The 12,800-nt window shown below is 39.8% G+C and overlaps 1 protein-coding gene across 1 annotated transcript in view; it reads left to right on the plus strand.

The window, feature by feature from the left end:
* ctnnd2a (catenin (cadherin-associated protein), delta 2a) overlaps positions 1–12,800 on the plus strand; it is a 286,657-nt gene that overhangs the window by 206,231 nt on the left and 67,626 nt on the right. Inside the window, 1 exon segment of the mRNA XM_051067006.1 lies at positions 3,107–3,320. Coding sequence (XP_050922963.1) covers positions 3,107–3,320 — 214 coding nt within the window.

Genomic DNA, 12,800 nt, shown 5'->3' on the forward strand with positions numbered 1-12,800 from the left:
GAAAAATAAAAGAAGGTTTCCAGAAGCTTGATTATGCAGTTAACTGTGAAAAACTCTTTTTTTTTTTGAGTTATCTGGCTGAGCAACTCTGCTTGTTGCAGTACTCCAGAGATTAAATAAAAATGGAAGCATGAAAGACAAGCTCTCTCTTTCCCTCACACACACACACACACACACACACACACACACTAGTTGCTCTGTCAATGTTCCCGCTACTCTCCTGGTGATCACAGCAGCCTGTTTCTGGTGATTAGTATTACACCCCTGTCGATTGGACTAAACACGGGCTGCTTTAAGCTCTTTGGCCCCCTAAGGCCAATGAAGATCCCTGCAGTGGAGAAGTGACATAGGAGTGTTTAAAAAGCACCAGCATAGGGAGAAGGCAATATGTGTTGCACCATGAGGGCAGGGAATTATATGTAATGCCAAAGGGGTAAGGCATAATGTGTAACACCAGAGTGCCCTCATTGTGATCCCTACTGGTTTAACAGTCTTAACTGCCTTGTCTCCACACAGAATCAGGGTATAATCACAAATCTCCACTGATTGGCTTGTTCAACTCTGTTTGTGTTTGCGTGTGTGTTTGTCTGTATGGACCTAGCAAATACAGCAATACGTGTACATGCAATACAAGGAGAAGCAGCTGATTACATACATACAAAAGAGTTTGGAGGTTAGAAAGAAATCTCCACTATCTTTTACAGGAAGTGTTAAGTTCTCCATTTAATTTTCCTGTGCTTGCTTTTGGTGGCAGGTATACAGGTTTAAAACCAAAACAGAAGTATCATAATATACAAAGATGTAGAACGTATCTGCACAAAAAAAAAAAAAAAAAAAAAATTCTTTCAGCCTGCTGAGTCTACCATTAAAGGATGTTCACACCTTTCTTGACAGTCATATAGAATTTTCAGGGTAGGCATACCAGCCAGACTTTCTCCAGTATATTCATTTAAGGTCTCAGTATCTGCTCCTTTACCTGTTAAGGGGAAAAAAAAAAAAAAAAAAAAAAAAGGAAGAAGACCGTAACACAAACAACTTGGAGTGGTCATTTTGTAGTTAAACTGGCAACATAAAATTTTGAGCCAAATAATCTGACTGTATTGCCATTTCGTTTCATTTCATTCATTCATATTTGACTTGCTGAATACTATGAGATATGATTGGTGAGTCACAGGTCTGAAAATTGGTTCCTGAGTTTCCTACCTGTGCTAATGGAAACCTTTTACAAACCTTTGCAAATCCGCAGTGTATCATTATCCTTGATTATATGTTAAAATTACTTGGTGAAATGTTATGGTCTGAAATGTGAATTATCATGTGGAATATCTTTTAAACAGAGAGGAGAAGTAGAGGGTAAAAAGGCTACAAAAGTCGGGCTTTGTATACATCTCCTATGTCCTTGGCTATTTAGCTCACAATTACTTTTGCTCACAATTTGTATATTAACGTCAAATCCTATATTCAAGTCCTCCACCGACCATAGTTGTTCTACCCTATACAGCATAGCATTCCTACCTACCAGACCTTCATCGACTTGATTGCAATAATAAATGGGGAGTGTACCAGTGGCAACATAGCAGACCTCTATAGCTATGTTAACAATTATACACAAGTGGTTAAGCTTATGGCACGGTCACTATTAAATAAGGTTTATGTGTAACAACTGGTTAAGTTCAGGAAAAGTTTGTGGTTTGGGTTAAAATAAATGTTTCTATAAGGTTAGAGGACTTTTGTCATCATGGTTACAATTATAAACATTCAGCTGATTCATGCATAAAAGAAACAATACAGACTACTGGTATCAAATGAGAAACAAACAGCAGGCTTACATGTTAAAGTCCTGTGTTTTGTGGAAATATCCATACACCACATCACCTGACTTTCTCATCTCATCATAATTTCTACAGCCACTAGAGGTCACCTAACAGTAAAATGTAACTATGGGTCGTAATAAGCTTCTTGCACAAGCAACAGTCTCTTATATTGAGTTTATGCAGAGTTCAAATTTAACATCTTGATACATTGCTCTGAAACTGGGATTTAAAACTGTGAATACTAGCACATAAAAAAACAGCATTAACTTGAAAGAATCAATCAAGTCAGTGTGTGCATTATATATTCTTTTTGTTATTTTATACATAAAAGTTTCCAGCAGGCTAGAATCTAGGTCCTTTAAATTTTTCAAGGGAAGGGACCAAAAATGACTATTTGATTTAAAAACATAATCCTGCTCTCTGATAGAGTTTCTTATCATTTTACGCTTAAATCTCACAATTTCCATTCCCATCGTAATTATTGTATAAATCACACACACATTTGCACTAGTATTCATGGTGCATATGGAAAACAGTACAGTGTTGTTATATGAAGCAGTTGAACAGTTGTCTATTTTAAGAAGCACTTCTGCCTCCCTTATTTCCTTGTCAGTTAGTAGGAGCCAGACGTATCAGTGGTAATGGATTAAATGTTAAATGTGTATTTGCATATGCATGCTCACGCGAAGAAATGTGAACGAGAGAAAAAGAAAACATAAATGCAGGCAGGATAGTAACACAAGGTGACACAGACATACAGAAGCATGTAAAGATAAAATATAATAATTAATAAGGTGGGAGAAACAGATGTAAAAATAGGAAATGTTGAGAAGCAGGGTGTGAGACAGATAGTACACATGGCAGAGAGGCAGAAAAATACTGTAGTTCTGTTAGATTATAAGCAGAGCTGGTGTCACCAGTCTTTTCCTTCCCTCATCATCACTGTAATTAGGTGTCAGTTTTGTAAAAGCACAGTCATTAGCTGTGTCATAGTACGTTTAATTAATGCACATCGGGCTGTTAATCTGATTGGCAGGACTCACAGATACTGTAGGCCACACACATTCATTCAGCAAACATATCAAAGTAACCGCTGCATTGACAAGTAGACCAGCGATTAACCACCAACGTTTTCCTAATGACAGATGTTCGTGTGAATCCTTGTGAGTCTGTGATACTTCTCTGTGAAGTCTGACTTATTTATGATTTGAATTTTATTGTCTGCTATATATAATTCATTTAGTAGAAAACATCAGTGCAGTTTTTATTGATGCGGTTTCTTTGATCCTCAGATCCGTAGACAGGGAGGCATTCAGCTGCTGGTTGATCTGCTGGACCACAGGATGGGTGAGGTTCACCGCAGCGCCTGCGGAGCCCTGAGGAACCTGGTGTACGGCAAAGCCAACGATGAGAATAAAGTAGCTCTGAAGAACTGTGGGGGGATTCCTGCCTTGGTCCGTCTGCTGAGAAAGACCGGAGACGTAGAGATCAGAGAGCTGGTCACAGGTACAGTATTTGTGACGAACACGCACCTCACTCCCCTAGTATGCACATCATGGTGTAAGTGCAGGGATTTCCCAGCATGACTCTGCTTCTATGGCCTCAGCAGAGGTTAATGGCGTATGTACTGTATGTGCAATGCACGTTTATGTGGATCTGATAGGATTTGATATGTAGAGATGCCAGGAACAGTCATGCTGCAATGCACGCACGCACGCACACACACACACACACACACACACACACACGATATCTGGATAATTTAAAATTTCTTTCTTTCTTTCTTTCTTTCTTTCTTATTTTGTATGTTTGTTGTTTGCTTGTTTCTTTATCTAATTGTGGTAATATGTCTTGTTTAGTGAATTTATTAGAGTACTGTGTGTTTAATTACTCCTTTCAATTAGATTCAGGAATTCAGAACATTTAATTTGCTGGTACCCAGTTATGACTCATATATATATATATATATATATGTACACACACATGCAGGAGGCATTCACACATTCCTAGAAACAAACACACACTTCTACATACACACAACCACGGTATATGGGGTGTGATTTTAAATTTCGACATTTAACTTTCACTGAAAGAATATTCTTCAGAAAAGGATACTATTCACTCTGCAGAAACCAAGGCTGTTCATCTTGTCTTCTTTCAGATGTCCAAACAATTTAACATTCTACTTGAATGATTAATACTTGAATTATCAGTTCAGTAAATTATCAGTTCTCAGCAACAAACTAGTAGGACTCTAAGGCATGACCTCTGGAGAGAATACAGAGAGAGCAATGAGGCATCCAACAATTTTCTTTTGGTATAATTTCCCTCAGAAATGTTTTGTTATGTGTCCTCCTTTCCCACTTATTTTTCAGATGGTTAGGTTGTAATACAATATGTTTGTCTATGTGATTTTTGAATGGTATGTGTATGTCTCCTGACATTCAAGTCTTGTTTTAACCTTGAGGGCAACAGCAGTAAAAGTTGGCCGGCACAATTGAAACACATGCAGCAGTGCACCCGCCTCCACACACAAACTTAGAAATGCGCATTTATTCACACACTCATAGGTACTGTATTATATAGCAGAGATACACACAATTATCAACAGTTATGAATTTTGTAGACATAAAATGTATAGGTTAAGTTTAAACCCACATAAGCACAGCCACCCACCCACACACACACACACACACACTCTACATGAGCTCATACAGTTTGATCTCCATTTCTCCTGAAATGTATTTCCAATATGCCTCCCACCAAGAATTTAATATTCTACTAGGGGCCCTTTGGTACTGCAGAAAACACTAACACATGCACTGCATCTTTTTCTGTCTCACACACACACATGCTCACACTCACACACATACACCACCTCAAGCATGTATGTAATCTCAATGTGCAGCTAGTTATTTTCCAGTATGACACTGGTTCTACAGCCTCAGGGCAGGTAATAATGATGAACCACTCTGTGTGCCTGTGTGTGTGTGTGTGTGTGTGTGTGTCTGTGTGAATTGTGTTTTTGGGCATAGGTGTTAGAGGATTCAGTATGTTAAGGTGAAAATCTGTGATACAAATGAAATTTAGCAAGTAATAATCAGTGTTTCACACACACACACACACACACACACACACAGAGAGAAGCAGTAGACAGGCTAAAAAAAGAGTTGGCGAAGCTTTATATGAAATGGATGAGCTGTGACCTGTGATAGGTGGGGACCTGAATGGTAGCAGTCTAGCAGGTGTTCCAATGAGCAGTGCTCCTAGGCAGGTTAAGAGCATATACAATGGCTCCCATGACAGAGTGTGAGAAAGCCAATCCTTTTTTCTCTCCTTTTTCTCTCCTTCTCTGCTCCTTTTATGTCCTTTCCCCTATTTTTCTTCCTCTTCTTCTTACTCTTCCGCCTCTGCCCCCCCCCCCCCCACACACACCACACACACACACACACACACACACACTTTTCTTCTCTCACCTTTATCCACATACTGTGCATTGCGTTGTGTGTGGTTGAGTGCCTTGCATCACACTGAGCTGGACTGTATCTGTGTATCTGTACTTGTATCAACATTGTTTCTCTCTTTGCTCAGACAAAAGCGCTCTTTGTTGCACCAGGTTAGTCCTGAGATAAGAGAGACATGCACAAGCTCATACAAGAGGATTGGACATTTCCAAAGATAAAATACAAGCACACTCATTCACCCATGCGCACACAGACATAGATTAAAACAGACACACTAAGACACCCACACAACATTCAATCGCCCGTGCACAGGCACACACGGAATACTGAGATAAAGTCGATGGGGCCCGCTCATGTTCAATTTGACCTCTGATCCCGTTTTTCCTCAGCCAGACCAAACTCATCTTCAGGCACGCACACATGTTTCAGTCATCCATCCCTAGACACATCCCTATAGGTCACCTGCTCTCAGAGAGGGAGGAGGACCTAGGGGATCACAACAATGACAGGCAGCGAGTCAGCAAGGAGTTTTTTGTCTCTCCCTTCGCAGACCCCTTGAATACTGATAACAGACCACTGGAAAATGGAAGGCAGGAAGTGTAATATTTTCCAGACCTTTTCACTGTTATTGACACCACTAGAACAGGCTGGATGGAGGAAATACAGCTTGTTAGACATATGTAGTAAAGACTGTTGAGCAGAAACAGGAAAGATGGAAGGAAGGAGGCAAGCTAGTACTTACCTCAGACAAGTTTTTGATATTATAGATACGGAAATGCAATTAGAAGAGAGGAAGTAAGAAAAAGAGGTAAGAAAGAATAGTGAATTGGAGAACCTGTCTGGGTAATAGGAAGGATGACAAATAAAGGAAGGATGACAGACTGAACAAGGGGGGGGGGATAATATAGGAAGGGAAAACAATAAGGAAAGACGGAAGGGTGGTAAGATTACTGAATCCAGTGGATGTTATTTTACCAAGTCATTCCCACTATCCTCTGCATACAGACTCCTGCTGCTGTATAAAACAAGCTTTTATTCCAGATAAAGAAGCAAGAAATGTGTACCAATCAAAATTCACAAAAGAGCATTTGGTGTTGACACTAAGCTACACATGTCACTGATGACATTCACCACACGCACCACACGCCCATAGGGACAGCCTGGCACCTTGAAGTATTTCACCACAGTGCTGGAGAGACTAAGAGATTAAAAGCCTGGAGATGGAGTGTGTGTGTGTGTGTGTGTTTGTGTGTGGTCTGTAAGCAGATTAACAAATGAATTAAATGCACCGCAAGTCATACTGCATAATATTTTGAGCCCTTACTTTTATAACTAGTCATCTCACATAAACACACACACATGCACTGAAATTCTATCTTCCTCCCTCCTTTTCCCTCACTCTTCCTGTCTTTGCCCTTCTCTGTCTGGCTCTCCCCTGCTGCTGGCAGAGTGAATCAGTGTCATGCATGACTCTACCCTGTTGTCTGTTTATTCTGGTACTTAGCATTGAACTCTACATTTCAATTGCTTTCATGCCAGTGCAACCATATTTTGAAGTCTATCCTCATTCGCCTCATAGGAACACCCTGCTGGTGTTGTAATTCACCACTCAAAACTGTTGCATAATTACTCGCTAATTCAATTAAGCATGTGTTTTCAATGCTTTATGTCACAAGTAGAAGACAGAAGGAGTACAATGAGTTAAGATTGTGCTTTATGCTGTATCGTCCCTTAAGATAATTCAATCAATCCAAAGGCAGTTTTAATTAAATGTGTCCATTTTGCTAAGAATTTGTGTACAATGATACACTGATTGTGTGGTCAGATTATTTCTACTACTTTACCATGGGCTCAGTATTCATAGATTTTAAAATTTAACTTTGTAAATGAAAATGACCAATACCTCCACACACTGAATATGTAACATTTACTGGTAATGGCTTGAAACACAAGTCAGAATAAAGAGAAGTCTCCAGATTTTGATCATCACGAGGTGGTGTATCACATTTGACACAAGTCGGACAGCACCTAGCTTGTAACGAAATGAATTCTCCTTCAAGAGAGAGAAGCCTCAGGTAGTAAAAAAGTATTTGAACCAGAAAGATCATTGGTTGACATTCTTGTACTGGCTTGAAAAGTGAAGGCAAGAAAAGGTATGAGGTAGCGTTCTCCCTTCCTCTGATATAGTCCAGCTGCTGTTGGAGTGAACCCACAGATGCTTTTGTAAGTGTGATGTGCAGCTATCAGATGATTCTGTGTAAAAGTGTACAAATTCCCTATGCAGGCCATTGATGCAACTACCATAACAATGTTTTTAGAAAGAGTTAACTAGCAATATAGGGGAAAAAAAAACAACCTTTTAGCTCCTCTGCACCGATGTGTGGCAGGAAGGCATTGGATCTATTGCTGCCAAATTACAATCTACTCAAAGCTTGACCTTCATTACTAATTGGTGGCTAAATGGATTGAAAGCAAGCAGATAGCAGTTGGTGACCACCAGAGATCAATCAGGGGCAGTGGTGCATGCTCAAATGACATCAACAGACACAATCCTCAACAAAAGTGGTTATGCTGGAGTCATAACACATCAGCCTCCTCATTACTGTCTTTATAGTCAGCTTTGTCAAAGTACTTTCCTATTCTCTGCGATAAAATAATCTATTTAGGGCTGGGGATATATGTTTTCTTCTTCTTCTTCCTTCTTCTTCTTCTTCTTCTTCTTTTCTTTTTTTGGTGACCAGAAAAACCTTCCCTCAACAATTTACCCTATCTCCCTGTCAGTTCTGAGCTTTAAATTTAGACAAGCTTTATTGGCTTCCTGGGTCTCAGCGTGAGGTAGATAGGAAGAAGTCAAAGCTTCCGGGCCTGTCAGTCAAAGCGCGGTCGATGCAGAGGCTTCGGGTGTCAATAGGAGATGCTATCCTTACTCGTGGGCTCACCTTGAGGCAGTGGACCATGGCATAACCCTGCTGCTGCTGCTGCCTTCTCTGAAATGGTTACTGAACTGAGAAGCAACTGCTGAGGGAAGTCATGTGTTGAAAATATGGGTATAGTTGATATTCTTGTAAACAGAAGAACAGTTGATGGTCTGAATTTTGAAAACTGGAGACCAGTGTACATTATGGCTAAAGTCTTAAAGTGCTGATTGATGTTCCATGCATTGATTTGGCTTACCAGAGCTTGCACAGCAGTGTTGGATTGAGGATCGCCACAGAGTCACAGAGGCATTACATAGGGTGTATGTGTATGCAAGTGACCAATACTCTTCTGCTTCTGCAAGCTCAGGGTGTTTGTAACAAACCAATATGGTCAAATAATACTGCTGCAGTTCTTTACAAGGAAAAATTCTTACTTTGCATTCTGTTACTTCAAGGCATACATCACTGCTCCATGTAGATGTCCAGCTATTACATTGTTGCAGCATTTGCCAAAGCCAGTTTAATTTTAGTCAGAGTTCATAACATTCTTTCAAAAATGCCTGAGGACAGAGCTCCATCAATATCATTACAGGTGATTCCGGTTGAGAAACAAGGTACCTTCCCCAGGTTTTTTTTTACTGTTACTATGTCATAAAATTGTTAGTGTCTTGCAGAAATTTTATTGCAGCATTTTCACAGGTGCGAGTGAAACCCTCAGTATAAACAGCGGCAATTTAGCCACAATACAGGACTTTGCCTTCTGCTGACAAATGTTTTCCACAAACCCACTGCAGGGACCCTGGCGTCAGTTCAGCAACTTTTAACCTGCAGTCACATATAATGTTATCCAAAATCAGTATTTCTTTTTTGATTTCTCATTCACAGATTTTATGTAGACACATTAGCTATGTAATTTGTCGTCTTTGGCTTTACAGGTTTTGACCCCGGGCTAACTAATTTACATTGTGCCGCACAGATGAAGGCTGTTTAATAAAACATTGCCACTTGAGGCCTAACAGGCCTCACTCTCCCCTTACAAGTCATACACTCATTTATTCATGAATTCATGCAATCATCTCCCCAACTCTCCAAACCACACAGCTCCTAGGAAACTGTCTGTCAAGCATCTGATGGGAACTAGTCAGAGGAGGGAGAGAAAGAGATGAAGACAGAGAGAGAGAGAGAGAAAAAAAACAGACACACACATGCACAGGCACATACACAAAGCCTCTAGTATGATGTCATTGTCTGTTGGTCACCTGATATTATACCCATAAGGACACTGGGCTCAGCGAAGCATTACAGATCTATGTTTCTAGAGCAGGCGTATGTGTGTGTGTGTCACCATTGAATTTGGCCAGTGTTTGACAATGGAAGACACGGTATCTTTTTCCTGACAAAATACTGAGGCGTCTATTGTTTGTTCCTCCTTCTGCTCAATCTTTGTTTCTATCTTTGTCTGCAGAAAATTAACATTGTAAATTGTAATCCCACCCTCTCACATCCTCAGTTTGTGTTGTTTGTGCATGTATTTGTATTTGTGTATGTGCGCATGTTTATTGTCTAGAGAAACCAAAGCAAGGCAGGTGAGTGCCTTTTTTTTTTTTTTTTTGCAAGGCAGCTGACAGTTTGTTGTCGACTCATCAGAGACAACAGTGTTTTAACGTGATTGCAATCACACACTGACAACACTCACCACTTGAGAAAGAGGCAGATGAAGGAAGAAAGAGAGAAGCGGAAAGATGGAAAGAGATGTCTGAAAGCACTAAGGTTTATAAGTGAAGTGTTTGGCCCAACACTTTGTCTTAACCCTTGCTGAGAGGGCCACCAAGTGCATCTGTGTATCTGTGTTTGAGCTTTTACCTTGCTTTGAAAAGAGCCCATGAGAGGACAGAGATTGAGAGGGAAAAAAAAGAGACTCAAGATGTGAAAAAAGAGCCTTAGTTATTAGTGAAAGTGAAGGCAAATGTTGCCATATTCCCACACACACACACACACCCCTAAACACGCACAGACTCACACATACGCAGAGTGTGAGCACTTGATTGCTGCCAAACAGCATGCAAGGTCTTCGCCTTATTATCACCCTCCTCTTCTTGTCCTCTCAAGCGCAGACACAAATTGTCATCCTTTTTCACTCTCTCTTTGTCAGCCTTCTTTTTCTCTTTTCAACTTTTCTCGCACATTTTTTTGTGTGTGTGTGTGTGTGTGTGTGTGTCTGTGTTTCAGTTTTATACTGGATAACATTTGTTTTTCTCTTAGACTTCTATTGATCTTTGAACCCAGTAAATATTATTTCACTCTGACTTCATCTTTTGCTGTTTTTTCTTACAATTAAAATTGATGAATTGTCTCCACATTAGAATTGCTCATAAAATGGCAGTATCTTGTATCCTGGATATTTAGAAATGAGTTTTAAAATAACAACTTTAATTAGGAATTAACCTTTCTGCTCATTAGGATTGCTATGTTTTTTCTTTTTTCTTTTATCTATCAGTGGCTTACGTTTGTCATCTTGTTTTGTAACCTCTTTTGTTCCTCCTACTGTCTTCTGTTCTTGAATGTTCTCTACCATTCCCTGTTTTCCCCCCAATCCCTATGTCTGTCATGTGCAGATTGTCAGTATGACTGACACAAGTGCAGCACATGGAAAGGCATCAGGACTGGCGTTGCTGCTGGTGTCGCAAAACTGACTGCCATTCAACACCAAGCGCCTCCACAGCAGTTTGCATACAGTGTGTTAGTGAAAGTAAAGATTATGAGGCGTAATTCATATCCATTGTTAGTGACACAACTTGCCCTTATCTTTTTCTCCTCCTCCATCGTTTTAATGGAATACATTTTCTTTTGGTTCATGTATGCTGGACACACGTTTAGCAAAGCCTGTATCCTGTATGCAATCCTTTATAATTTTCAGGGTACTCCACAGGATATACGAGGGGGCTTCAAAACATTTGTGGAAAAAGTACATAGCTAAAAATCATATGCAGGGATTTTGATCTCAGTGCACCTGTACGTTCTCATACTAACATGTCATAACAATATCATAACATGTCAACTGTCCTTTTTCCACAAACTTTTTGAAGCCCCCTTGTAGGGTTATAGTCAGATTCTAGTTTTTTGTGTTTTTTTTCTTTTAGTTAAGTCAGATGACGGCTTTTGCCACAAAGCAGCTCCCCTGAATCTTTCAGGAATTCAGTGTCTTCCTCACCTTCATTATTGCTGTCATTTCAGAAGATCAGCAGTATCTTTAATCACTATTGTGCACCTTTCTGCTGGCCCTATGTTTCATTTACAGTCAACGACCTGAGCAAAAATGTGCACAATGTATTGTGGATTCAACAGGATCATCTTTTAGTTGGCATACAGCCTCTGTGAGCACAGTTCATTGCTGACAGAGTGTCTTCAGTTGTAGCCATATTTTATTTGTGTGGTAATGCAAGTGAATGACATCTGTCATCTGGGACCTGAGACATCTGGAGTCTGACACCAAATACATGAGAGATAGTGACCTTCAACACCACAGCTTTTTATAGTTTGTCTTATTAAAACATGCTGCATGTCTCCTCTGTTGTCTCAATCTGTTCCTGGCCTCCTAAACCATCACTTAGCTCCTCAAGCTCTCTTCCCCTCTGATTAGTTTTCTATATTTGAGTCTTGCATCTCTGTCACCTTCTGTTTCACACATTTGTTTCTTATTTTGTTACTATATCTGTTTTTTATTTTATTTCTTGCTCTGTCAGTAGGAATGACCAGTGCAAGCAGCAGGGACTAATTAACATATTTAGAATGTGAGAACACTGATGAAGCCTGTCTGTTCATGTGTTTGTGTGTGCGCGCGTGCGCAAATGCGTGAATGTGTGGTTCCCATGTGCATGAGTGTGTCACAGCTGACCAACAAGGCTAATGCTGTCATCTGTCTGCAAAGAGGCATCTGGTATTCCATCTGACAAGAAGAAGGAAAATGTGTTTTTTTGAGTGTGCGTGTATGTGAGGGTGTGTGTGTGCATGTGCATGTACCCACGCTGTATGTAATTAAATGTTACAGTAGCATGCATGTTAGTGTCTGTACAGTATGTGTTCCCTTGTGGATGATTGCATGTGTCCTTGTGTACATACAGACTTGCAAATTTTTCTGCCAACTAATGTATGTGTGCATACTTTGACGGTATATCTCTATATATGTTTAGAGCGTATTTGTGCGTAAACTGTATATGTGTGTGAATGTTCTCCACCACACAGTGTGTGATAAAGGATGCTGTGGTTGGACAGTTGGCAGTTCTCCTAGACCAACAAACAAATTAGTTTCTTCAGATCTCACAAGTATCAGGTAGATTGTAGAATCAGATTTCAGAATAAAAGAATGAGTGGCTTTCTCAAAAGTGATCAAACGTGCATTGCCAGTCCTGACGTACTTCCACACTTCATTGTGATTATTCATTGTATTATTTTGATTTTTTTTTTAATTTTCAGTTGTTACAATTTCTTTAAACTATCAGAGGGACAGACTTTAACTGAAATACAAGCAAATATATCATATTTCCTGTGATATTTTGTCAAGGTTAATGGAGCCATTTGCTTCCATAAACTATGTGCTTATAAAT

Source organism: Lates calcarifer, linkage group LG24 (assembly GCF_001640805.2).
Source record: "Lates calcarifer isolate ASB-BC8 linkage group LG24, TLL_Latcal_v3, whole genome shotgun sequence".
Classification (NCBI taxonomy): Eukaryota; Metazoa; Chordata; class Actinopteri; family Centropomidae; genus Lates; species Lates calcarifer.